At 36.4% G+C, this 26,129-nt stretch overlaps 2 protein-coding genes and 1 non-coding gene across 5 annotated transcripts; 2 read left to right on the plus strand and 1 right to left on the minus strand.

Moving 5' to 3' along the window:
• Positions 1-6: 6 nt before the first annotated feature.
• Positions 7-14,213, plus strand: LOC135694923 (RNA exonuclease 1 homolog). Of its 3 annotated transcripts, none has more exons than XM_065213811.2 (17): positions 7-284; positions 876-929; positions 1,941-2,099; positions 2,417-2,596; positions 3,136-3,590; positions 4,441-4,569; positions 5,287-5,538; positions 6,921-7,251; positions 7,564-7,680; positions 8,148-8,279; positions 8,968-9,081; positions 9,476-9,549; positions 9,771-9,872; positions 10,298-10,413; positions 10,771-10,909; positions 12,665-12,785; positions 13,385-14,213. In XM_065213811.2, exons 1-17 carry the CDS (start codon positions 185-187, stop codon positions 13,495-13,497), a joined length of 2,688 nt encoding a protein of 895 aa, XP_065069883.2. In that variant the 5' UTR covers positions 7-184; the 3' UTR covers positions 13,498-14,213. The 3 variants fall into 3 exon arrangements, with proteins under 3 accessions (XP_065069883.2, XP_065069882.2, XP_065069884.2); XM_065213810.2 differs by having other exon boundaries at positions 1,941-2,108; positions 13,385-14,211; XM_065213812.2 differs by lacking the exon at positions 7,564-7,680 and having other exon boundaries at positions 1,941-2,108; positions 13,385-14,209.
• A 928-nt stretch (positions 14,214-15,141) lies between these two features.
• LOC135694933 (phosphatidylinositol N-acetylglucosaminyltransferase subunit Q) lies at positions 15,142-25,016 on the minus strand. Its single transcript, XM_065213827.2, has 4 exons — positions 24,822-25,016; positions 17,136-19,587; positions 16,036-16,290; positions 15,142-15,596 (listed from the first exon to the last, which is right to left on the minus strand). The coding sequence occupies exons 2-4, from the start codon at positions 17,923-17,925 to the stop codon at positions 15,331-15,333; spliced, it is 1,311 nt and encodes a 436-aa protein (XP_065069899.2). The 5' UTR covers positions 17,926-19,587; positions 24,822-25,016; the 3' UTR covers positions 15,142-15,330.
• Positions 23,673-23,779, plus strand: LOC135695229 (U6 spliceosomal RNA). The gene has a single exon (XR_010517237.1). It is a non-coding gene; the product is annotated as a U6 spliceosomal RNA (small nuclear RNA).
• Positions 25,017-26,129: the final 1,113 nt, after the last annotated feature.

Genomic DNA, 26,129 nt, shown 5'->3' on the forward strand with positions numbered 1-26,129 from the left:
CCATAATGACAATTTACGCCACAACAACAATTTAGCACAAGCTGAGTGGAAGTGGGAAGTGGGAACAGAATAAAAATGCACGAGATAACTGTTATTTTTCTGCTAAAGTGGTGGCTTTGCATAGCAAATTGACCCAAGTAACATAAAGTTTGTGTGTTCATCTGCATAGGAAATTCCAAGCAAGATGTTCCCAACTGCTGGTTACTTTAGAAATGTTCCTTGCCCTTTCTACGTCCATGGCTTATGCCACAGACCCTACTGCCATTTTCGGCATTCAAAACCAGGTAAGGAAAAGGGAATGGACTGTTTTTTATACTTAAAATGGATGCAGCTATTTGGACGCCTAGATAAATTAAATTGGTGTTGAGCTGCTGTATAAAACACGCGCCACTTTCGCATTTTTGAAAAGTTTTTGTTTTCATTGTTCCTCTCCTACCCGTTCCTGTTCTATACACGAAGGCTTGCCTCTTATGCACTTAAGTAAAAAACTCGGTGTTAATGCTGAACAAGTTTTCAATTAATGCAAAAACAACTCCTCGAATTATAGAAGCTTTTTACCTTTGAAATATTTCTCCTTATTTATGTCTTGTATTTCCTCATTAGATTGTCACTGTCAGTCACTCTGTATTGATATTAAGCAACATTGTAACGGGGGAAGGGAAGCTGGCTTTTTTCAAAATAATAAACTAAAGTAAGATTTTAGAGTTTTTTATACAATGTATACATGTCCCAGGCTGATTGGGACTTTGTTACTAATCATAAAAGAGAATTATAGATAAGTTATAAAGCTTCTAAAAATAGTAAAAATTAATATTAGATGTGTAAAACTTTTATTTGTTTGGCCATTGCATAGGCTTTTGATTTCATATCACTAGATACAAAAGGAAAGAGAGGGAACAGTAGTGACTGGACTTATGGAGAATTGGTTGGTATGTATCTAAAAAATTCTACTTAAAGGACAAGTGACACGCTTTTGGCGCCAAATTTTTTTTTCTTTTAACTTTAAGTAAAACGCTGTATGAGAGTGTTGTTGAAATATTTTTCCTTTCTGATTTCATTTTCCTACTTAAAAACCCTTTTCAAATTATGGCGGGAAATGAATCACGTGACACCGTGATGTAGATTGTGATAATCTGTTATTGCTGCTACTGGTATACAGTGCAATATTAACGTTTACAACACGCTTCTAAACAAATTCAGTTCGTCTGGACCTGTCGCATCGTGTTACGTAGATTCTCTATTAATGACAGGAAAATTCCGAGTTATCACAATGTACGTCATAGGGTCACATGATAAAAAGCAAAATCGTGCCCCCTGATTAGAATTTTTTGTTTTAAACCAGGAAAAACTTACTTCTAAATGATGATCTATAAGTTAATGAAAAGAAAAATAGGGCGAAAAGTGTGTCACTTGTCCTTTAATTGATCAGCTACCCTGCACTATTAGGGAAAGTTGTTATTGCCTCATAGGTACCCAGTTGCAATTAAAACTAACCAGTGTAACAATTACAACAACAAAAAAGGAAGACTAGCATTTAATCTGGTTTAAGATCTAGTGTTGACAGTTTGATTTTTTGTAGAAGGAGACAGCACAGTTATTTGAGTTGCATTGATGTGATAATATCAGGCCTCTCCGTTTAAGGCACATGATCATGCGTGTGCGCCTTGGCACGCTCCTGCCGTTGCCGAGACGCACAATAAATCATGTGCCTTTTTATAAGAACCCTTTAAATTGCTCTCCTTGTGTTTTGGTTTTGAACAATTATTATACAAAGAGCCTTGCAGATTTGAAATCGGTTGATATCTAGATAAACGGTTGCTTCTTTTAATCCCTCTTTCAAGGAAATTGTTATTGTCAAGTTAAAGCAAACACCTCTTGAATATGTTTCCAGTTTTTACAATGATTCACAAAGTAGAGAATCACTTTGATCTTCCTTGCAGAAGAGGAAAGTCACGAAAGTAAATCTAGCACAGCAGAAGAAGAGTTAATGGACATCATAAAAAACCTGTCACCTGGATCTAAACAAGCCAATGCTTCCTCTAAAAAGTCAGTGACATTTGCTTTCCCTAGTCATGGCCAACAAACTGTAAAGGAAGAAGGCAAGAAAGGTTAGAAATATTATATTGTAACAACATTCATCATGTTTTATTCATTATATATTATATGATTGGCTAAGTACTATATAGGCATGAATGGCATATAAGACAGATAATACATTTAATTTCAAACATCTGCCAAGAAAAATCTTTGAGATAGATTTTTGTAAGGTCCAACTAAGAAATGCTGTCTATTTTTACTAGGACATTGATTGATATACAAATTAAACTTATTCTTGGTGTTTGATGTGTTTTTACATATTTTCAACATTCTATTTTTTTTAAGATGATAAAAATACACCATGCTTTATTTTTTCTAGAAACAACTGAAGTAACAAAGAAAAAGAAGGAAAGGAGTGCACTTAAAAAGGAACTTGATAAGGACCCAATACCTGCACCGATAATTAAGGAAATTTCAGATTTGTTAAAGATCACAAGCTCAAATGATCAATCATCAAAGATTGCAGAAGAGCTAAGGAAGAGAAAAAAATGCAAAAAGGGTGATTATCATTTTGTTTAAGAGGGGATCCTCTTTGCCGGATGAACTTTTACTAAACAAGCTGTTGTTCTATATGTATAGTTACATTTGTCAACTTAAGGACCCACTGTTAGGTTAAAGAAAACTTGAAATAACTGTGGAAGAAAATTTAAACATGAAATTGAACTCTTTTTTGAGATTCTGCTCTAATGTACCAATATATTTACTCTGGAACTCTAGTTCGACAACACAAAAACTCTACATCCGTTTTTTTGGTTCAATTTGAATTCGCAAAACTTTAGTTAAAAAAGAAAAAATTGTTCAAGTTTTTACATAATATTTTTGCAGTAGATTTCTCCTTAGCTGAACGAGCATCTGAAGTTATGAAATACTTACTTGGTTCCATTCAAAGTTTGTTATATCAGGGTTCGCCCGTAGTTTATTATGCATTGAACATGTTTGTTTATTTAAGTTCCAATTTTATCGGTTTTGATTTTAGGTGAAATAAATTTAAGAATTGGTAAATTTTGATTTTGAGGAAAGTGTTCTTTTCTTTTGAAGACACTGAAGAAGCAACAGTAGAAGTTACGGAAACCCGAGAAGAAGAGGAAAAAGGAAATATTACTGATGCTGACAATATATTCGATATCATCGAGGAAGATATACCTAAAAAGCCCCCCAAATTAAAGGACATAGATTTCTTTGAAGCTGAAGTTGTGACCGGAGAAGCAAAAAAGAGAAAGATAAGTGGCAGTAAAGGAAAACAAAACTTAGTTTCCGACCAGCAAGATTCTTCTTTGGAATCTTCAAGTGAGTCTGTTGACAACAGCGAAGACACTTTAAGACAAATTTTTGAAGAGTGTGATCCACTTGTAGCTCATGACTTGGCTAAGGAAAACACAATTTCAGTTAAGGCAACAAGCAAAGAAGCCAGCAGCACATCGATGGGTAAAGTTAGAGAAACTGTTGGGCTTGGAAGCATAAAGAGAAGAATCGCGCATAATCCAAATGTGGAGGTTCGTAAGCTTTCTATCGGCAAAGTTGTGCTTTTTCATTTTTGCTAACTTTCCGATGTATTATGGTGGCTCAGTGATGTGAAGAAGTGACGTCAAACTGCAGGGTGGAAATCCGTTGTCTTGAAGTTACTTTTATAAGGCTTATTTGAAGTGTTCGTTCAATAGAAGTATCTTCTGTTTGAAGTTGACTGCAACATAAGACGTAATGGCAAGTATAAGGCGTATGTAAGGGTGGTTGAAAGAAACGTAGAGTACTACCGCAGAATCTTAGGTTTTACAGAAAAATACTTGCTCATGCATACAAACAAAAAGCAAATGAAGGATATTTATATGCACCAGCTTTTGCATTGTGGTTCCATATTTTATGAAGCATCAATTTTTTAAAAATTCAAGCCCCTGAAAGACGGACCTAGAGATTTGCTGACGAACTCGCCTAACTGCCCCGTCACGAGACAGAACCCCTGAAAACGGAAGGAGAGGAAAATGTAGCTAAGAAAGGAAGAGTTTTTGCAGAGATATCTCTCGCTGCCTGTCAAAAAGAAATAGTTTTAATAGGCACCCTTAATTAACTGTTTTCTACCATCTAAAATATATGTTGCTGGATCTTTAAGCGGGCTTCATCGTCCTCATATCTGCTAGTCTCCATTGAAAATAATACTACAGAGTCACGCATGAGGCTTCAAGTGATATTTGTGTCACATGATTGGTCAGGAAAAGCCTCTTTGTTTCACATACAATGTCAGTATTCGATTTGATCAGTAGTAGAGTCTGTATCTATCTAGTTACGCCCCGTATGCCGGTCTAAATCGTAAAATTCTGTTTTCACATGTCTTAACTGTGTTTATTGCAGGCTGTTCGCCAACCAGTTGTCATGAAAGGGCTCAAGAAAAATACCACCATGAAACCATCATTTGTGTCACCTAGCATATGCAACACATCGAAACTTCAATCAACTGCGAAGATGGCATCAAACAGTGGTGTAGGTTTTTTCAGTTTGCTGTTTTCTACTTTTTCTTGTATTAAGAAGATTTATAATGGCATATTTTTAGTTTCAGATTATCATCCCCAAAAAACAATGACCTATATTGCTGAATTATATATCTTGTTAATTCAACTAATAATCCGATTGATCTCTGAATTATTTCTCAGTCATCTTTCAATTTAATTTTTTCGTTGCGAGAATGTTGAATTAATGCTTTTGATCGAACATAATTTGGCTTTAATCCTGCCATGAAATTAACGTTAAAACCGAAATTCTGCAATGTCGTTCTTTGTTTCCGTTCCTACTGTCAAATTGGTCAGTTTGAAACAGAATTTTGTAGAAACCTTACCAAATGATTCTTTTAGAGTTTAAAAGCTCATTTGAGATCTCCTAACAACTGAAGCTAGGTCACTCGACTGCTGTAATATAAGGGGCCTCATATAGTTATTCCTGGAAAATTTAAAAATTGTTAAATTTTATTGCAAGAGCGTTCTGGAGAAAAGCTGTTGAGTTTCGTGAACCAATTGTAATAGGAACTTCACAGTTTGAATCTGTGAAGCCTATTGTTTGCAGTTTCATGACTTAACATTCTGTATTGGACTGTTATGGAGGTATTTTGATACCCTGTAGTATCGATGTATCGCCTTAAAATTTTATTAATCAAACATAAACTGAATGCCACCAAATCATCAAGGGCTTGTTTTTATATTGCAGATTGAGCCAGTAAGCAAACGCATGTCTTTTACCAGCAATGATGGAACTTACATTGGCAAAAAAAGAAAGGCCCATACTCTAGAAATAAACGAAGAGCCTAGTGTACTGAAGGCCACGGTTCCCGCGAAAAAGCCAAGGATTCCTGTAGAGTTTGGCTCAAAAGTACCGCAGGTTATAAGGCAGCGATATCTAGATAAAATTATTGAAGAATACACTGATAAATACAGTTCATTGGGGGAGGTCTATGAAAAGGTAGGTTTTTTCTGATGCATGTTTTGTACCTTGGGTGCCAGGGTCACAAAATTATGGCGCGAGAATGGTAGTGAAGCAAAGGAGAGAGGTACGGAGATACGATGAGATGTTTTGTGGCTCTGGTACCTACCTTAGAGTTTGTAATTATTATTTTACTTTGTCGATTTTTGTGACAAATTTTAATTTTCTCTGTACCAGGTACTTTCGATATCTTTAAACTCTACTTACTTTGATTGACAATAGGCTTCTACACTTCTTTACTTTGTAGAATCACCTCTCATACTTAACTAAACATACAGGTTAGTTAAATTACTTCCCAAACTACAAAGAATTTGTCGTTTTCTACACTTTAGCTATTTTTCCATTGCTCATTTTTTAATGTTTATTAGTTTCAAGATTGCATGTAGGTTTTGATATTAGGAATTTTTCAATGAAAGGCTCCTTGGAAATAAATATTCTGTTCAGAAACAAATTATTTTCTCAAGAACTGCTCTCTTTAAACACATTAAGTGAAATATTGTGAAATGAAACAAGTTGAAGTGATTCACGTAACAGAGTAGCTAAGATGCAAATAAATGATGAACTAACTGAACGATTTATCAAATCATCTTCAATTTCCAGTCATTTCAATAATCTTCGATTAAAATCCGAAAAGTAACGAGGAATGACTATCAAGTTAGTATTGGGCATGCTTCGTGTGTATTGTGGGAAACTATGTCAAATTTCATGTTTGTTCTGCTTATTCAAAGAGATAAAGAGGATATGGTAGAAGCTAGAGGGAAGACAAGAAAAGTGGACAAGTTGTTAGCGCCCTCTACTGCAGTACTTGAAGTTGGGAGCCCAAGCAGAAGCTTGACCCATATTTCGGTTGCTTGCCAGTCCCAGTCCACCTAAATAATTGCCCAGTAGCAAGAATGGGGAAGCAGAGGGGCAGCGAGGAAGGAAAATCGCCATCCTACCCTATTATGCTACCCTTTTTTAAAGAAACTAAGCTCGGGTTAAGCACTCCGTTTCTCAACTTTTTGCTGATTTCAGTGCTAAAAGTTTCTTAAGGTTTTTAAATACCAGATGGTAAACTTTTCATATTCAAAAAGATGGAATAAATGACACGAAATAGTTCTAATCGAAAAGAACCCCTAAAAAGTTAAAAAGAGCTCTTTCTATTTATCTATATAAATTCAATCGTTGAAGAAAATCATTTCCATCCCATTATTAAAAGAAGGATTTAGATCTTTTTTGTAAGGTTAAAAAGTGCTATGGTTTTTTAGTTTCTTTTTCGTCTTCAGCCTCGGCCTAAAACCTGGTTGTCGCCCTCTTCAACCGGCTATTCCTATACGTACGGGTGATACAAGGGACTAACCTATACCATTTACTCCTCACAGGCCGTAGAAGAGGAGAAGCTAATCTACACACGCTGCTCAAGTCGTCAAATCTATATGAATCTTTGCGTCAATGCCATCAAGAAGATTCGTGAATTACCAAAGTACAAAGTTATCAAGAATGGTAGCCACAAAAGTTTGGCGCCAAAGTTATTGCCGGATAACTCATCCAAAATGGCTGCTGAACTTGCGTCATCGATTGTCCCGCCAAAGCTTGTAATACGGCCATCTTCAATTTCACTGTCCAGAGTTGATAAGAAGCATAGCTCATTAACGGGTGGTTCTGTGGACAGACAAAGAAAAACATCGATCTCCAGCATTGCCGATCTTACTGGTAAGTTCCATTTTTGGTTAATCTTCGTCTTTCAACGTAAATGTCAGGTATTATTAACCTTCCTTCAGTTTTTGAACAAGTCCGAAGCATGACATAGTATTTTATAGATTACTTCCTTGTGGTATAGAAAAATCAATGTCCTTGATCGATCAGAGTGCTACAAAACGATCTTCGCTTCAATATACTTGTGATCTTTAGTTTCTAGAAAAACCCAAAACATACATTTTTCCATTTCTGAACAAATGTCTGAGCCTTGCTATAAGAATGTTCAAAACTTCATAAGCCTTTAGGTATTGTTTTTTTTGTGTTTAGTGGAACTGCCTACCTGTTTGCCGGTAGAAAAAGAGGATAAATTTCAAAACACAGAAAATGAAAACCGATTTGGACTCGTTCTTATAAAACGAAGAAACCCAGTTTATTATTTATCCGGTTAGTTTCTTATCATTTTGCCATATATATCGCCCATTAGCGTCAAGTAACTACCGCTGTTTTTACGCCATCCTACCCTTTAGACTCGTGATTAACTAATCTTTAATTTCACTTTTTAGGCTGTTGTTTCTTTATAATAGAAGCTTTATTTTTAAGGCAAAGAGGCTTTTTCATGATTTCACTATTAAGCCGTTATTAAGAAAAAATCAGACCAAGGCATGGTGATTTTCTTTTGGTTAATACCATTCTTTAAGAGAGGTTGAACAGGTTTTGATCTCATTAACATTTATTTTTCACACATTAAGCAATGCTTTGTTTTATTTTCCTTTTTGCCATTTTAATCCGGCAATTTAATGCATGCTTCGAAGGGACACTAATGACGGGAACTTCCTCCAGACACGATTGAAAATCTTCTAGCATTCGGTAGACTATGTTTCTCATTTCAGTAATTTTTATCTTCCCTCCAGAGGATATTTTTTACGACTGCGTGCAGAAATACGTTGCTTCAGATCAAGACCTTTGGAATAACAATTACCCTAGGGAATCCACAGACACCCCTGGTCGGGCTCTATACAGGGAGACCAAAGGATCTTTGCACGGTAAGGAGAAGCCACTTAATCCTTCGCAGTCTTGATATATCTCTTAAACTCTCTACTAGTACTGTTTTGATATTTTTCTGTAATATTGGTTTGTTCACATTTGTTCTTCACATTGAAAAACTCATTGCGTGTTAAGGCTAATTTCCATTTGACATTTTTTGTGCGCGTGGGCGTAGCGCCCAAATCTGAGCATGCGAAGTTGATAGGGCCTCAAATTTCTGGCGCTCACAGCGGACGCAAAATCGAGACCACTTTACTTTAACTACGCATGATCAGATTTGGGCGCTACGCCCGCGCGCACAAAAAATGTCAAATGGAAATCGGCCTTTATGTCGTGAAATGATGTAACTAGATTCTTTACAAGTCTAGAATATGTTCATGTATCTCTCAGGATCACTTGGCAGTGCCTGTTTGTTGTATTTACTCGCCAATCTTTAATAACACCGTGTCGTTCTACATGCAACTGTACCAGATCAACGCGAATGTGCTGGGCATGCGTTCATGGTGTCGTCAGACAGTACTTTTTATAAACTTTGCTTATTATATATTAACAAAGATTATTAACTTATGGAAAGAAATAATCTAAGTTTGGTTACTTAAAAGCATTTTCTAACGTACAAGAACTATCTCATAAGATCAGCTCCAATATTTTGCACTCAGCCCAATACTGAAATGTTTTTTCCTTCAGCTACGAAACGAACTTGCGCACGGTGTGGAAACCCTTTTCTGTTGAACTCAGAAGGAGAATACGTAGTCAAGGCTGAATGTACTTATCATTGGGGCAAAATGCGAAGATTTAGAGGCGAGTTGTCCTTAGCAGAATTGTTATTTTAAAGTTTTTCAGAAGCATTTAGTACATATAATTATGTGCATAAAACTGAACTTCGTCCCAAGATAAGACTGATTGCACTTGCTGATTGTTGTCTTTCACTTCTCAGGTTAGCAAAACCTTAGGATTTAGATAAATTATACAGCAAGAGATTAATACCATTCTTCAGTGGACATATTTATCTTCCTTGATAAAACTATTCGTCACCCTCGAATTCTAATTCATATTTCATCATGCATGCAATTTCAGTCATGGTGTTTAAGAATTTGTTAGAATATGTTGACGCCTGTTCTGTTAGCAAAGTTTATTTTCGCTTTGTAATTTTAGCGTGGTTTTTTATTCAATGAATTCATAACATTCTTTTCAGGGAAAGGTGGAGTTCTTACCCAGTTTTCTTGTTGTCAAGGTGATTCAGGTAGTCTTGGCTGCTCTGTGGCAAAGGTAGGAGGCAAATTTGTCATCTCATATTAGAATTAACGCCATCTGACTTTCAAATACTCAACTGTCATCTCAAATCGACTTCTATGAGGTACGCTAAGTCAGCCCCTGTTGGAAAAGTAGACCTTTTTTGTAGGTATTAATTTTGTCTTTTAGTGTTGAAACAGAATAAAGCTCTGTTTATGGATGAATAACTCTATTGAAAGTTTGTTGCTGCTTTTCAGCTGCATGTAGCCGACTACTTCGGAGACCTTGATGGTTACGTGGCTACGAAGGCGCACAATAAAACAAACACGCGGAAAGTGTACGCACTTGATTGTGAAATGGTGAGTCTTTATTGATAACAAAATATATTGAATAGATAATCAAACCAATAATTTATAAGTAATATGATAATATTCATAAGTCAAGATTGATTTAGCACCTTATTTGATGCCTGTGTACGTAGGTTGGTTCTAGTTATATGCTGGTTCTATCGCGGATTGAATTTCCATCTTGGAGACATATTTTATAAAGAGTGAAGAGAAAAGCGTCCATACAAATCATGGTGTGTAATAACTAAAGGTATTTTAAGGTAGTTATTGCAGTGAAATAATGTAAAGTGCTATTTTCATAGTGCCCTAAAGGTTTAAGAAATGAAGCATGGAAAACGGGTTACTTTTGGAGGAAATTTATACAGTTTTAACCTTCAGTTTCATAAGCATTCGATTGATGCAAAATTACCTGACACAGTCTATTTTGCATCTCACAGTGTTACACGTCACATGGTCTAGAATTAACAAGAATAACAATCGTTGACTTCAGTATGAAGCAAGTGTTAGACGCTTATGTAAAGCCCGAAAGAGAAATAATTGATTATAATACACGGTTAGTGGTTAACCTTTTTTTCTAGTTTCCTGAATGTATTGAGCAGATCTTAGGATGTTCTTGGCTTTTCTTTTGATTTCTTAATACATGATTTTTTATCAATTTCATTTTGTGCTTCTTGAGCTTAAAAGCAGAAATTATTCGTAGTCTTCAGAATGACGATTTTGTTAATGACCTGTGCACCTGCGATTTTGTTTTGGTGCTTACAACAGGACAATTCTGGGTTGCTACTCTGAGTCTAAAGCTTTCTGCGATCATAAGATAAAGTCATGTCTATTCAACATTGAACCCTAAGCTAGAGACAAGTCAACAGAGCTCTTGTAAGCTACTTACCTGTGCTGAATTTGTTTGCTTTAGTTTTAGCGGTGTTACTGAAAAGGACCTTGAAGGAGTCGAAATATCCTTAAACGATGTGCATAGAAAACTGCTGAAGAAGTTCGGAACAGACACAGTCCTGATAGGCCATAGCTTAGAAAGCGATCTCCGTGCTTTGAAGGTCTGTATATTCAATGCTGCTAAAACATTCAATTGCATACATTCAATGGCGTGCTGGCAGGGGGCCAGGGGGGCAATTGCCCCCCCCATGCCGATCAAATATCAGGGGCGCCAAAATGAATTTTCACGTTATTATGGCTACCGAACTAGGGCAATTTACATAAAAGAATACAACAATACTAAAGGCAGACACTGTATAAAAATCCACGATAAATCGCTTCAAAGAGAGCAAGAATCACCTTACAACATACCACTTCTTTTTCCTTACTCACTTTGATGTACAGAGCAACGATCGTCAAACACCATCTCACGCTAAATCTAAATGATTTTTACACAAAGTAGATACCATGGGCGTACCGAGGTAGGGTGTGGGGAGTGTTTTAAGGAGCCTGTCAAAAAAAATTTGGCTTGGAGGTAGAAGTTCAGATAAGGCGCCATTTCATAAAAATATTGAGAGGGTGCAAGAAGTTATGAAATACTTTCATGAAAAGAAATGCTAGTAAGAAAAAGCGGAGAGATTATGTCTCAATCTGAAGAAAATTGTGCTGCATAAGCTAAAAGATTTAACAAAGACACCGGAAAATCGATTAAAACCATCAAATAGCTTTCAGCCTGTGGATATTTATTGGAGAGAAAGCTTGCGTTATTGAAAAAGTGCTTCAAAAAGTGCATTTTCCAGCAAACTGGAAGCATTAAAATTCAAAGTTCTTACCCTTCGGCGGCAACTATGGTGCCGCCTCGGACAGTGTAGTTATATCTTGGGCTTGTTCCGATATATGGATCTAAAGGGTTGGAAGGTCTGATGATAATATGTAAATAGATGTTGTGAATCGACACAATGTATTGCGGAGGATGGTTTTCAATCCGGCAAATTCGTAGTGAACCCAAACAAGGCCTGTCTCGCTACGGCCTTGGGGCCATATTTGGAAGAAAGCTTAGAGGTGTTCTCAAGGATTTTCCATGAGTCTATAGTGATATTTTGGATGCATTTTCTGACCATCCCTAGCACGTCTTCTTTGCAAGTTTTTGCCGCCAACGATGGTGGCCGCCTTCACTAAACTCCTGAACGATCTTTCCGCCCCCTCCCTACCCCCAACCTCCCTCAATAGTAACGTTCCTGATTATCATTGTTGTACAGCTTGATGATACAGCCGCTACAACGATACTAAAAAATAATGTTAAGTTTTAACAAAAATAACATGCTCTATTTGAAAATTCTCTATCATGTCCTGTCAGTAATTACCTACCCCCTCTCCCCTCATTTGAAGATCTTACAGTACCCCCCACAGATAGATAGATAGATCGGCGTGCTTCCGAACTCTTGTACTTTTCTGCACATTTCCAACACTTTGAAGGAGAATTGGAAGATATGTGGGGCGCCATTTTGACCCTTTGCCACCCCTGCGATCTCTTCCCCAGCACGCCACTGCATACATATACTTCACTTGTGCATGTCTCATAAATACTAATGAAAAAAATTAAGAAATTTTAGTAAATGAGTAAAAGTAAATATGTTTAGCGATTAGAAATTCTTCAATGATTCCCTTAAATTAATTGAACCGAACATGTTGTTGTTTTTCCAACTAGTCGATACTTACCAATTACTTTATGATTATCAAATCTCACACTGCTTCTTGCAGCACTTAACTCTCAAATTACATCTAGGTCTTTCTAGGGTTGTCTTATTTGAGATTTATATGATAATGTATAATTTTTAACAAGTATTTAGGCAGAGTTTGTTTACGTTTGTTTTCAGCTTATACATAATAAGATAGTTGATACAGCTTTGATATTTCCGCATCGCCTTGGACTTCCTTACAAACGAGCGCTAAAGACCTTGATGGGTGAATTTTTACAAAAGATCATACAAGACAGTGGTATGTTTGTCTCATTTAACTAAACGATATACCTTATAAAGTAAGTCAAATTTTTAAATGGAGCTGCGAACGAATGAATTCAAGAGTTGTGTATATTTTTCAAAGAATGGCTGGAAATGTGATAAGATGGTGAAATGAAGAAACCGCAATTAATACTTCTATCCTACATCTTTGTCAAATTATCCTTAAAAATTGCATTTTTATTACCTTATACTGTTTTTGCCAATTTACAACTTATCTTTACTTGAAGTTGCCATCCATGTGTTTGTTTCTGGGAATTATAATTTACAAAAGATGTTGGGTAAGAGCAATAAAACTTAGGTTAACATCATTCTTTTAAGTTATAATGGTAGTTTTAGTGCTTATTAAAGTGTGGTTAGTGCTTATCAATTTTGAGATTTAGTCCATACTTAAGGGGAATGTTTCCGTCTGTATTGAGAATTTAGAGTCTAGAAAACGAAGCACCCCTACTGCAAATCACCTCGGGAAAAAACCCCACACCCCTATTCTTCTAAAACATATTTTCATGTTAAGAAGTCTCATTCAATTGCTGGGAGGTGACTTGGCCGAAGGTTTGGTATTATTTTGTTTTTTTGTAGATGGTGGCCATGATAGTTATGAAGATGCAGGAGCTTGTATGGAACTAATGAAGTGGAAGATTATGGAAGATTTGAAGAAGCAAGCAAGAACAACTAGTGCTCATGTTAGGTGACATGAAAGCAATATGGAGCATAGTTATAATGTCGCTGCCTACAGCAGCAGAGATTTAATCAAGAAGTTCAGCAATTTTGGAAGATTTGAAACATCGAAGGAATGACAAATGGCGACCATGAGAGAGGAAACGAAGAAGCAGTCAGTCGAGGGTTTGACAAAGCTGTTTAAGGTTTCTTCTACAGATGGAGAATGCTGTTGAGATGAAAAGCACTCCAGTTTGTCCGTTTTGTATATGGAGTTTTTTATGTTTTCTGTCACAAAAACACCCGTTTTCCTGTTACCATAGTTTGATTGGTGTGCTTTCTAAATGTCTTGGATTCAATAAAATTGGACGGTGAACTTGCATCTCGAGAATTGGAAAGCAGCGCGAGAAATTCATTGACATGATTGAAACGAAACACATTGAGGGGATTGGATGACGAAAGTAGATCAAGATGAATTTGTGATGTCAAAACCGCGGTGAGTTGTGAACAGTTACAATGTTTGAACTATAAAATGCAGATTTATTTATTGTTTTTATTGAAATATTGTTGAGGAAACCAACAGCAAACACTATCTATTGCTTCTGTTGTCGAATTATGCCTTGAAATTTTTAAGAGTAGAGATTTATGTATGTTCTAGATTTTGTGCAAAATTTTGTAGGAAGCATTCTTTTGTGTTTTTGTATTTCATACCACGTTGAAAGCATGACGTTTACCACTCGTCAACTGCCTTTGCATTTTTGCACTTCTTTCTGCAGTATAGTGGTTGTTTCTTTTAGTTATCTTATTCTCAAATGTCTTGATTTTTATTGCTAACTTCACAAATGCATGTCAGTTGACAGAAACTTATGATCCCAGAATTATGCGCTTTTTAGACACCCCGTTTTTCCCTACTTGATTCATCACCTCACTGAAAGGCATTGTCCCAGGGCCTTTACGAGCTTTCCTGCAGCCTTGAGTACATTACTAGCCACCTGCTCATGGGCGTAGTAGACATGGGGCCTGGGGGTGCTGCATCCTCCCTCAATCAGGAAAATTTGTCAAATTTCAGGCCAATTAAAGCAATTTTATCTCAAAGAAGCAACAATTTTTGGGCATGAATCCTACTAAATCACTCAGCTCATTTTAAGGAAAGAAACTTTCGATTTTTCATGATGTATGGCTAAGATTTTATTCATTTCCCAGCAGGGAATAGTGCAGATCTAATCTCTAGGGGTTATTCTTGGAATTTAGGGTTTTTCGTCACAGTTTATCAACTTTTGGCTACCTTGTTGTTCCTGTCAAAATTCTATTATTTCCCAATCGCCTTTTCAAATTAGAAAACCGAAAATATTGTTAAGTTTAGTTAATTGTTAAAATCAAACCAAAAGCATCAGGGCTACCCCCTTGAAATCTGTGTTAGCGGACCTCTTATTTTCTAAAAACAGTAGTGGAGTTTGATATGTATTTGAAGGTGGGTAACTAGTTAGAATTTGCTGCTAAAAATGTTTTGATGGCTGAGAACAACCATAGGAGAAATTAAACTTAAATAAATGAATGGTAAACTGAAAGTTGATAAGCATTTGTGATAAGCTTAAAATTTGAAATATCTGAAAACAGCATGGGTATTTACACTTTATAGTGTCTGCAAATAAAAAAAGGCATGGGTACTAGTGATGTAACGCATAAAATAAAACCTTATTGTGGTACTCTAAATTTATGGTAACCGTTTATTTTACATAACCTTATTCCATAAAAACAATGAAATATAAACTTTGTAACAATCACCAAACAATTTCCTTGCAAATGTTTGCAATGCTAGTACAGTAAAATGTTTTTTTATTAATTCATATTATTTATCTTTAAGCTTACTATTTTTCTTTGAGAGAATAAAGTGAATTTACTACATCTCCAAAAATTAGTGACTTCAAAAGCATAGGAAGTGAAAAAAAGTTTTTTAAACCAAAATTTGTTTTTCTTTTTAATATAGCTTGAATTGATTCTTTGGTAAACAGCATTCTAACCACTACACCATCAGCTAAACATAATTTTGCAGTTGAACAATCCTTGGTAACTCTGCTTTCTGTTTTGTTGAATGATTCTGGTTTCCCATATAAAAGTCTCATACTGACACCATCTGCAACGAAACATAACATAGTTAAGTCAGTTTAAATAAGTTAATCAATAGTTGAAGTCATAATTTTCATTTTATAAATTCAACATCAACCACTGCAAAACCATCAAAATTAAATATATTGTTATTTGATGTAAAATACTGCTCAAGCAGTGAATGGGGGTTTGCAATTCTTGAAAATAATCAAAATTTTGATGTCAAGGATATTATGTTTGTAGAGAAGAAAAAGGTCAATAAGAAAATAGTAAAAAATAATATATGATGATATAATACATATCATTTAAAAGAAAATAACATCTTATTCTTTGAAGTTATATATAACTTAATTTTCAGAAAATCTTGATGCAAATTGTAATCTTTTCAAGCACAGCATTGTTGCAGTGGAAAGCACTTTAGACTATGGCTTGCCTTCATAAACCATATTCAAAAAATATGCACATACCAACAGGCTGACTTGAGGATAATACTCTCTGAACTACTGCATAGATTGGTATTGAGTTGAGAATGCCAGTGACATAATATATAACAGCCTTCAATAAAAGTATTGGCAGTCGTAGAAGAGTAAAAACAAGGTAGTAGATTCCAGTTGTTGGGAGCAAAAAGAGAAAAATTGTGAACAGAATGGTTCCAAATGCTAATTGATTTGCATCAAAAGGAATTGAGTCCACACGGTTTCGCAATGGGTTCCATTTTTTCCCTGAAAGAAGATAATATAAATGAAATTTTAATGTTAAAACACATTGCAAATATCTTGTATCATTTCATTTAGTTTTGAGAAGTAGTCATCCAAATTGAGAAATATTAGCAACACTGAACTAGTATTTGATTGATACAGCATCAGATCAAGAACAGAGTCATGTTATGTTCAGCAAAACAAGTTTTTTAAATTAAGTTTCCTGCATCAATGTTTACATGCTATATAGTGGTGATTAGGGATGTACAAAACTGCAGACAGTAAAATTGGAAACATATATGGATCTTTGAAGATTTTTGAGCCTGTCTTGTCTCCCACATTAAAACCTGTAGCCCAAAAGCTGCTAGTCATTGAATGTTTTACCTTTCTACTTTTCCAAAATAAAACAAAAAAATGCATTTAGAGAAATCTGTTTTTCGACATTTGAGAAGCTGAAGGTAGATTTTGGCTGTCAACAGGCTGGCCAACTTATGTCTTGGGGGGGGGGGGGCTGTAAATAAGTATAACTTAATATTCTTTTGATGCTCTTCATATTAAGAATTTTATTTTTTTATTCAAAATCCTTCAAGTTCTGATGCAATATTTATTTTGCTGAGTTATGAAATGCAATATGTCTGTTTTTCTAGTCATTTTTATAATGATTTGTAAAAAACAAGTGAAGGTCAGCAAATTTTGGAAACTGATATATTTTAGCTTGCAGCACACATAATGTGCATTTTCTTTGTGGTATTAGACCAAATTGATCCGATATATGCATCTGTGATACTCTGCAGATTGGTCCATACATTGGACACTTTGCAAAATTTTATTATGGCTTTTAATTTCCTTTATTCAGGATGTAAACTCACCTCTTAAAAGTCTAGCAAGAGATATCAGCCCTTGAAGCTGTAGCTTGTAGATCTTTGCTGCATACACATAGAAACAGTAAGTATGGAATGTCAAGAAGCTTAATGCATCACTTGCAAGAGATAACATAATTGACAGACCAAAACAGCTTGAGTACAATATAATCTTTATAATAAGAACATAATATGGTTCCATAATTAATAAATAGCCAATCCAAATGTAGACATGATAAAGGAAAAATTTTCCCAGAAATATTGTTAACTCGTGATTCAGTTTAAGACCAGCTGGAGCTCCAACCAGCCAATCAAGCAATTCATTTAGAAATCCATGAGTCGAATCCCTCCACTTGGTAAATAGTATGGCCAAGTCGTCAAATGAAATATAATAATGTGCTATCAAAGCAAAAATAATCCCAGAAATAATATCAAAAATGCAGCTAGATACTGCAGCAAGTTTCTTTTCCTTATTATCCTCCAATCTCCTCTTTGGTTGTTTCAAATTCAGCAAGTATGCCTGAAAATCATTATCCAACAAAGACTTTTCAGGCTTTAACATTTCGTTTATCTCATCATTGAGACCGGACCCTTCGAACTTTACGATGCGAATTCCAGCTATTCTATGCATAATTTGGTTCACTAGACATGGCATCATGAAAGAAAATCCACGATAGGCCTGGATACTTATATAACAGTGATGTCGTTCTACCATTGATAGACACCATTGCCATGAATATTTCAACAGCTGTATTATGAATTTAAAAGTATAAAATGCTACGCCAACCAAGGCTAACATTTCTGCAAGCGATATTGTAATCGCGTCTTGCAACTTCGAGGATTTTCCTTGCTGTTCGACCTGGACACAAAATCTCTACCCTGTGGCCTAGGCATGTTGCTTTCAAAATGCCCAAGAAGCCTCCTTTTCGTTGCCAGTTTTCCAAGAACACGAAGGCGGAAGATCTCACCGTAAACAAAGGTATGCAATTCCAGTATTTTTTGCTAAATTTGTATTGTTGTTAATTAGTAAATAACAAACTCCTTTCTTTGCCCTAGGCCATTATTACAGGATTACCACTTAATCGTAAAATGCGTTCGGGACCCAGGGTAGCAGGGGTAGTTGGTCTTACGAAGGTCCTGTTTGTAACTACAAAGTTATTGCTCTCAAAAGAAGTTTTCCACGGCTCTATGCAGTATATATTTCTTCCTCTAATATCAATGAAACAAGACTGGTGCCATTCAGTAAAGAATGTCGTGGCTACAGAGACGTGAGGCAACAAACAGAAAAACCATTTTAGACCACAATTTCTAGCTTGCCAGTTTCATTCAACCGAAAATAACTACATTTATTTAGTATCAAATTACAGTTACTTGTAAGCCTTTCATGACAGTGATACTAGTCATTTCAGAAGTTTGCAAGAAGACGTGTGCAAAACAAACAAGCAAATAAGGTCAATAAGATAGAACTGATATCGTCCAATCCAAGATTTACTTAAGAAATTGTCAAATTCAACACAAGATTGCTAAAGCTATCTATCCTGGCAAAATCATTAGCCTGGCATGAAAATAGAATGAAATTCACAACTCTGCACAACTGCTACTCTAAAATCCTAAGAGGGCTTGTTTGGGGAGGGGGTTCTTATCCGCAAACGAGTTATGGACGCATCACTTTTAGGCTCCAGTACATACAATTTACATTGTTACAATTTTATGTGCAAGGAAAACTTAAATCCGTTATCATGCCGGAATTGCATCCACAAATCTATTGCAACCTACCTAAGACTCAACTCTTTTTCCTTTTCTTGGGACTAAATAAACTCAGCTGTCAAAATAAAATTAAAATATTTACTCTGAATACTCGCGAGTTCAACAGTTAAAAATGTATCTAAATTTATACTTTGATATTCAGCATTCGAGGAGTCATGTATGAATAAATCAAAAGCGATTCAGCTAAACAACGTGACTTTTTCGAATATTTTTGAAACAAGTGTTGGTAGGCAAGTCAATCCAAGAGAACCAAATATCATATATATATAGCAAATACAAGTATATATATACATTTGTAACATGCGAGCAATTATACCTATTTATAGCGAATACAAATATTGATACAGTATAAAATGATTGGAGGATAAGACTTCGGAAAAATTTCAACGTTAGAGAGCACCAATAGGAAGGGGCACTATCCCTCAAGAAAAGAGGTACTTGTAAAGGAGACTCTCTTCCAAAAACCTGGGGCAGTCTGCTGACGTCCCTAATAAGATCATCATTTTCATTTAATTATACTGCCATACGAAAATTTCCAAGATTGTTCCAGTCGGAGAATATCCACGTTATTTAGCCCAAATGCTCTTGATGGACATGCAGGAACATCCCAACGACTTCTGAGCAGTGACAAAGTAACAATAAAGTGTTTGATTCAAGCTTCATTATCAAATGGAATACCATTCATCACAGCGTTCTGCAAAAGAGAATTCAAAGAGTTTTAAGTTATATGAATGCAACAATGTGGCTTTAAGATATTACTAAATGACACAATAGTAAGGGCAAGTCAATAATGGGGGGGGGGGCAGGAGTGGCCCCCCAAACACCATGATGTATTTTCGAAGTCTTTTAACGGTCTGCTTTTACGGGTGTTCCCATTTTTATAACCCCTCGTCCCCCTAAAAGAACACAGCTATCAACATTCCACTATTAGTAAACGCCAATTGCTTTGGTTGTGAGAATTTCTTCTACAGTTGAAATAATCAGTCTGATATGACGAAGTAAGCAAAAAGGGTTTGTTAGACGGCATGGTACTAAACATTTGTTTAAAGGCATAGGTACCAGCCACATGGGGGCTCGCATGTCTCCATGAGAAATTTCGTGGAAGGGGCGGAGCAACCCCTAATTGCTCTTTGCTACATAGCTACCCTTCAACCGCCCCTGTTGCCTTTTGATAGGAGGGGCAAGGGGGGCTAATGTGCCCTTTTCATAGAAGTGCCCTTGACACCAGCCTTTAGTAGGAAATCCACGAAATTCATATGAAATCCAGACTGTAGTGTCTTATTTATGACGACATTTCTCGATACTTGTGAAGAAACTTCTTATGCCAAAATTTAGCCAATTTTTAAGATACCGACAGAAGATCGAAACAAAATGACTATTACGAAAGAATTGTTGGTAGCTGGGAATGAATTTTTTCAAATGCCCTTTTACTCAAGCCCGCCGCCTTGCCCCTTGGTCGTTCTGGCTTCCCTGATATACACCATGTTAGTATACACTAATATTGAAATATAATTACAAAGTAATTTGGCTTTTCATTAACCATGAAATTTCGATGAATCAGTCAATTATTTCATGAAGAGTTCCAATCGACAGACCGTATATTGGCCTGTGCATACGCCCTAAAATTGAATGAAAGAATGGGGTTGACAATGCTGTAGTTGCCCAAAACTTTTTCTAGAAAAAATAACTTTTAAGCTTAAAATAAATTTAAGCAAAACACAAAAATTAAAAGAAATATTCCCCACATGAAAAATTTTCCTTATTTCAGAAACTATAAAAGTACTTCCTGATTTTCATTTTTCAGGGATCTAGCGGGTTTCTGATTCTCATAACGAGATCTCTACAAAAATATGTGCAAATCATCAAACACATCTAAAAGTGTTACCCCAGTTTTACGGAAGTTTCCGGTTCGCGAGGTAACGAGCAGGGCCCGCATCACCGATCCTAAATTGGAGGGGGGGCTTCAATGTAAATGCAATGTTTCTCTTACCCCTCCTAGCCTGGTTGTGGCAAAAATCTTGGAGGTTAATCTTATCAGTTTCAATCTTTAAAAGTGAAAAAAGTCGGGGGGGGGGGCAATGCCCAACTGCCATCCCCCTGAGGCACCGGCCCTCTCATGCTATGTCACCTCTAGTATTTATATCATAAAATTTGTGAATTTAGATATAATAACTTGAAAGAGAATTATGGAATCTTTTTGAATGTGCAAAATCGGATTAGTATCTTATAAATAGGCTAAAATACGGCTACAGGGGCACAGGCTATCAGTGGCGTTTCTACGGGGGGTCAGGGGGGCATCGTCTCCAGAAATTCTCTCGGCCCCTTGCTTGGCCCCCCAGTTTTTACTAAATTTGATGTTTTCTTCCATCCACTGCTCTCTTCCCCGCTTCGCAATCGGTCTGTCGTTGTTCCAATACGGGATTCTGTGGAGTGAAATTTATTTTTTTCCTGTGACTGGTAGATTTTTTTCAAGTTGTATGATTTTCAATGAATGCACGAATAAGCAATAGGGTTTAAGATACGAATAAACGAGCACTAAATTGCATCCTCGACTGTTCAACTGCATCGACTTCAACAGACTTAATCAAATAGTCTTACTTTATTCATATTGAATCTTTTTACGAAAGAAAAAAATCAATCTGCAAAGCCATGTACTTTTTAAACAAAATTTCATTGAGCCTTTTTGCTACTGTTATGACAAGCAACTCCTCGTTTATTGAACCATTTATTTGGACGGATGGAAACAGACACCCCCTGTGTCATACATTTAAATGGTTTCGTAAAAATAAACATTGGTCACCACAACTCATGGGTGGTCGGTTGGTACAGTAACAAACCGGGAACAAATCAGAAAAATTGGGTGGGTGGTTGAGGGACACAAAAGAAATCTGTAAAAATAGTTGAAATAGGGTGGATGATTCATTATGTCTTGTTTGCGAATTTTTTAGCGTATGTTCCCTGGATAATGGGGCGAAAAGTCGAAAATTCTAAAAATACATTTTTCCAGATGTCACAATAAAGAACTATTTGAGTCGGCCACTGTGCCCGGTATTTTTCAACGTTATATTTTCTCGTATTGGAGATATAACAATTCAACTTCATGTTCAAATCAAAGGCTTTTTCAGTGCAATTCCATCAGGTGTATTCGTAAGTGTGATTTTACAATAGCTCGCTGATATAACAAAAAAAACATTTGTCCCACCAATAATCTCGCCACATTCCCTATGGACAACGATATTGGGGCGTCCGAAACAAGGAAACATGCACATGTTCAAAATACAAAGTTTACATTAATTAATTGGGGCCTCAATTGGGGCCTTGAAACAGATAAGCCCCCTTGTCCCAAGCTTTCAACGGTCATGTTAATTTCCATCCACTTTATCCATACAAACCCATTTCAAGATCAGGTACCCTATTTCCTCCTTTTCCCAACCCATTTGGCCCTCCCTTCCCATAGCCACACCCAACCCCGCCAACTCTGACTTTATGCCGCTATGTACAGGCTATACACTTAACCCTTCCCACTTCTCCCAACTCTTTGTTCCCAGAGCCACGACGTACCATGTTTATCCCCACCCACTCAAAGTCCCCCCTACACTCTACAGTACTTTAATAAGTACTCTGTGTCAATTGCCACTTTTTCTTGATCGTTATATTATATATATAAATTTTCACTTGTAAATTTTCGTTTGTAACCGTGATCCTGGACGCAGGATTGCGAGGGGCACCTAAGAGAAATGGACATACCGAATTAAAGCCCCGAAATGTCCCTCGTGGGTTTCTGGTTGATGAGTTGCTTTTTTCTGCCCATTTTCAGACTAATTGCTTAAACATACAAGGGACACACACAACCACGGGACACACACAACCACCCTCCCCTCCACCCCCATTTGGGTTTGTGGCTGTAACCAGGTGGTAGTGACTACTCCTTATCTCCTTTTTTCGTTTACCGTTTTGGATTTTACACTTTTTCACACATTGGTTTTTTTAGTTTTTGCCTTCTATGCCTATAAAAACATTTGTCATAATGTCACTTAGCCGTGTCCAGGATGCACGATTGTACGATCACACCATACTTTTGGAGGACCCGGTTGGCAGCAACGAGCGAAAAAGGATGCGGTTGAAAACATTTTACGAAAACTGTAAACATTTAAAAAATGTTTTTTGGGGGCGTTTCCCATAAGTCGGCAGTAGTTTCTGTGCTTTTGTATCAAAAGAGTCAAATTCGTTCCCCTTGAGCGAGCTGCTGCTGCCGTGTCAACGAAAATTGGACCTCTTGACTTTCAAAACAAGCACTCGAAAAAACAATCAGCAATAATTACACCGTTAAAATTCCATGAATACGCAGACAACCTTGATGAGAGAAAACATCAATCAAAATAGAGAGAAGAGCAACAACCCCCGTTTCGGGAATTCAACGAGATGTAGGAGATATGGAGAGATGGAGAGTTCGTACAAACACAACTTTGGTACATTTTCAAGGTTTGTAAACCATTTGGTTAGGGCAGACATGCCACGAGTCGGTCAAGTTGTGCATTTTAAACAAACTCTGAAAGGGCCTAACGATACGAGCATGAAATTCGGTACTTACTGATGAAATACCGCATAAACCGTAGAAAAACGTATTTTTTGGGGAAAATGCATATTACAACGCTCAGAATATCGAGAAAACGCTTACAAAGACGCATGCGTATTTAAAACAGCGGCTTATTTAAGCCCTTTACAACGACACGTGCAAGGGATTGTCCTTGGAAACAAAATGGCGAGCATCCACTATACGTGCAAGCTTCGGCTTCACATATACTAAAATTGGAACGATACAGAGAAGATTAGCATGGCCCCTGCGCAAGGATGACACGCAAATTCGTGAAGCGTTCCAAATTTTTCGTTTTTTGATAAAAATTATATTTCAAATACCGAAAAACTGAACACGTCCAAGTTCTTGGCAGTCCGAGAAGCGTGCAGCCGAGCGGACTCCCCCGTGATCAATTTTACAGCAATTATCAAATTATTTTGGCTAGGTGTATTACCGCTTTGTTATCGCTTGTCAATCACTCAGGGACTCTTGTCTGCTAATCACGACGGGATAGATCATGTTACAAACTTTCAAAAATTGAAATAAAGCCTACACAAGGTCTTGAAATCCTTGAAAACTTATCTTTTAGACATTTGGAAGCAAACATTTTGAAACGAAAACCCTGCAACGCAGTTTTAAGTTTGAAAAGCTCTTCCCGAAATTCGCAGGCAGGTAGATTGAAGTAAAATTTGACAACAATGTTTGGAAAGCAAGCAACAAATTAACTTGACCCTTGTGCTGATGCTTTGTATTGTACAGCCTACAAATTTTATGGAAATCCACTTTAATGATTCAAACCTTTATTTTCTTCCAAAAAATTTCAAAATATTCCTCCATTCGAGAGTCGAGCACACACTAAACAAAGAACTGGAGGAAAAAATTCACATAAAATTCTAGAAAAATTACATTCTCTATCTTTTCAAGATAGCATTATTTATCTACTTGATGCTATCTTTTCCTGCCGTCGGCCTTCAAGATCTTTCGATAAAAAAATGATCAAAAAATCTTGATTTAAATTTCTGCTTTAAATTTCCATAAAAGTTTATAAATGATGTCTGTATCCTACAAGGCGTTATTCGTTGGGTTATGAAGTTCTAAAAGCAAACAGGACGCATGAAATATCTACATTGCGGATTCGCTGCACATGCCACCCTCCAACAACAAACGGCCTACGGTCAGTCACGAAAGGCATGTTTGTGTGCATACGGATAAATAAATGCAATACGAAGTAACAAGTGTACGCAGCTACATTGTGACTCATTTAAGGCCTGCCCTATAAAATGGAAAGATGAAGTACACAATAAGAGGTTAATAAGGCTGATTAGAGAATCTAGCAAAACAGTAAAACTCACAATTTCACACGTGCTTCACCTCTACCTCCAACAACGCCCAATCTTGACGAACGGAAGATGTCATTTTGGTCAGGTGGCTGAGATCGATTAATTATTACAAATTATTATTCGCATAATCACTTATTATTCTTTTTTATAAGAATATTGCTTATATTAATATTCAGGCTCAGAATCATCCAGAATTTTAGAATATTATAAGAATACAGGCACCACGGAGCGTTGAGAAAAGTGAGGGGTCTAAAAAATGGGGGGGGGGCTAAAATCGTATAAAAAGAGGCTTTTCTGGTAGTTTGATACTTAATATTTGGCTAAAGCCCCCCCAGCCCCTGCTGCTCCACGGTGCCTGGAATATTGCTCAGCCTCAACTAGCATAATTTTTTCATATTTTTTTACAGTTGCAACAGAGCATTGCATGACCAACATATCTATTTTTTTCATAAAGGTCTGGTTTCTATTTGAAGGCAAACCAATTTTCATCTGAAAGAATAAAATAATTTAGAAAACAGGAATACCTTCCTAAGAATACATCTAGGCTCAAAAATAACAATTTCTGAAGATTATCGAAGCTGGGAAAAATATTATAGTATGCTTATAAATAAGAGTGTAGCACCTTTAGCAGAAAAGGCAGTGACAAAAAGTTCCTATAATGATAAGTTTTACAATATGGGCATCTTGTAGGAGCAATTGGTAGAGAAATTACCCTATGAGAGCACCCAGGACCCCCCATAGCTAAAAACCTATCCTTATTCACGTTATATGCCAGGATTATTCTCGTGGTATTCAAGTAGACTCCGATTGCTGTCAAAAAATTTGTGGCAGTTTCAGTTTGTGACATTTGAGCTTAATTGAACAGTTATGCATATTTTGGTCTAAATTTTACGTAAATGGCGGAGTCATTTTAATTCAACTCAAAGGAAAGGTAGGGAAAAGGCAACAGAGGCACCGAGTCTGCACGCCGGCTAACTGTTATACGTTTTTAATAAAAGAATTATTTTATTAAGTCCTTCAAAAATTTAAGAAAATTTAGGGCTGGACTTTGAAACCAGTTGAAAAAATTTGATGTTGAAAATTTCAAAGGAAATTGCCGTGCAAAGGTGAAATTTTTCTTTTCTGTGACAAAAATGTGCTGGACAGGAATTTTCTAAGGTTTTCCTAAGATGCTAAGAAGTGTCTGTATAGAAATTGTCTCCCTTAGGGCTGTTTTTGTGAAGAAATGTAGCACATCATCAAGATAAAATAAAGAGCTGTTCGCGATTTTATCTCAAGCATATTTATAGCATTTCATCTTCTCGATCACATTCAATTTCC

Source organism: Rhopilema esculentum, chromosome 8, assembly GCF_057945365.1.
Source record: "Rhopilema esculentum isolate cy_ngs chromosome 8, ASM5794536v1, whole genome shotgun sequence".
In the NCBI taxonomy this organism is placed as follows: domain Eukaryota; kingdom Metazoa; phylum Cnidaria; class Scyphozoa; order Rhizostomeae; family Rhizostomatidae; genus Rhopilema; species Rhopilema esculentum.

Coding starts and splice junctions, on each gene's coding strand:
- LOC135694923 (XM_065213810.2), top strand. CDS start 185: ATGTTCCCAACTGCTGGTTACTTTAGAAATGTTCCTTGCCCTTTCTAC. Junction 8,280..8,967: donor GACCAAAGGATCTTTGCACG/GTAAGGAGAAGC, acceptor TTTTTCCTTCAG/CTACGAAACGAACTTGCGCA. Junction 9,082..9,475: donor CAAAATGCGAAGATTTAGAG/GCGAGTTGTCCT, acceptor CATTCTTTTCAG/GGAAAGGTGGAGTTCTTACC.
- LOC135694933 (XM_065213827.2), bottom strand. CDS start 17,925: ATGTTAGCCTTGGTTGGCGTAGCATTTTATACTTTTAAATTCATAATA. Junction 16,291..17,135: donor TCTTGCTAGACTTTTAAGAG/GTGAGTTTACAT, acceptor ATCTTCTTTCAG/GGAAAAAATGGAACCCATTG. Junction 15,597..16,035: donor ATCCTCAAGTCAGCCTGTTG/GTATGTGCATAT, acceptor GTTTCGTTGCAG/ATGGTGTCAGTATGAGACTT.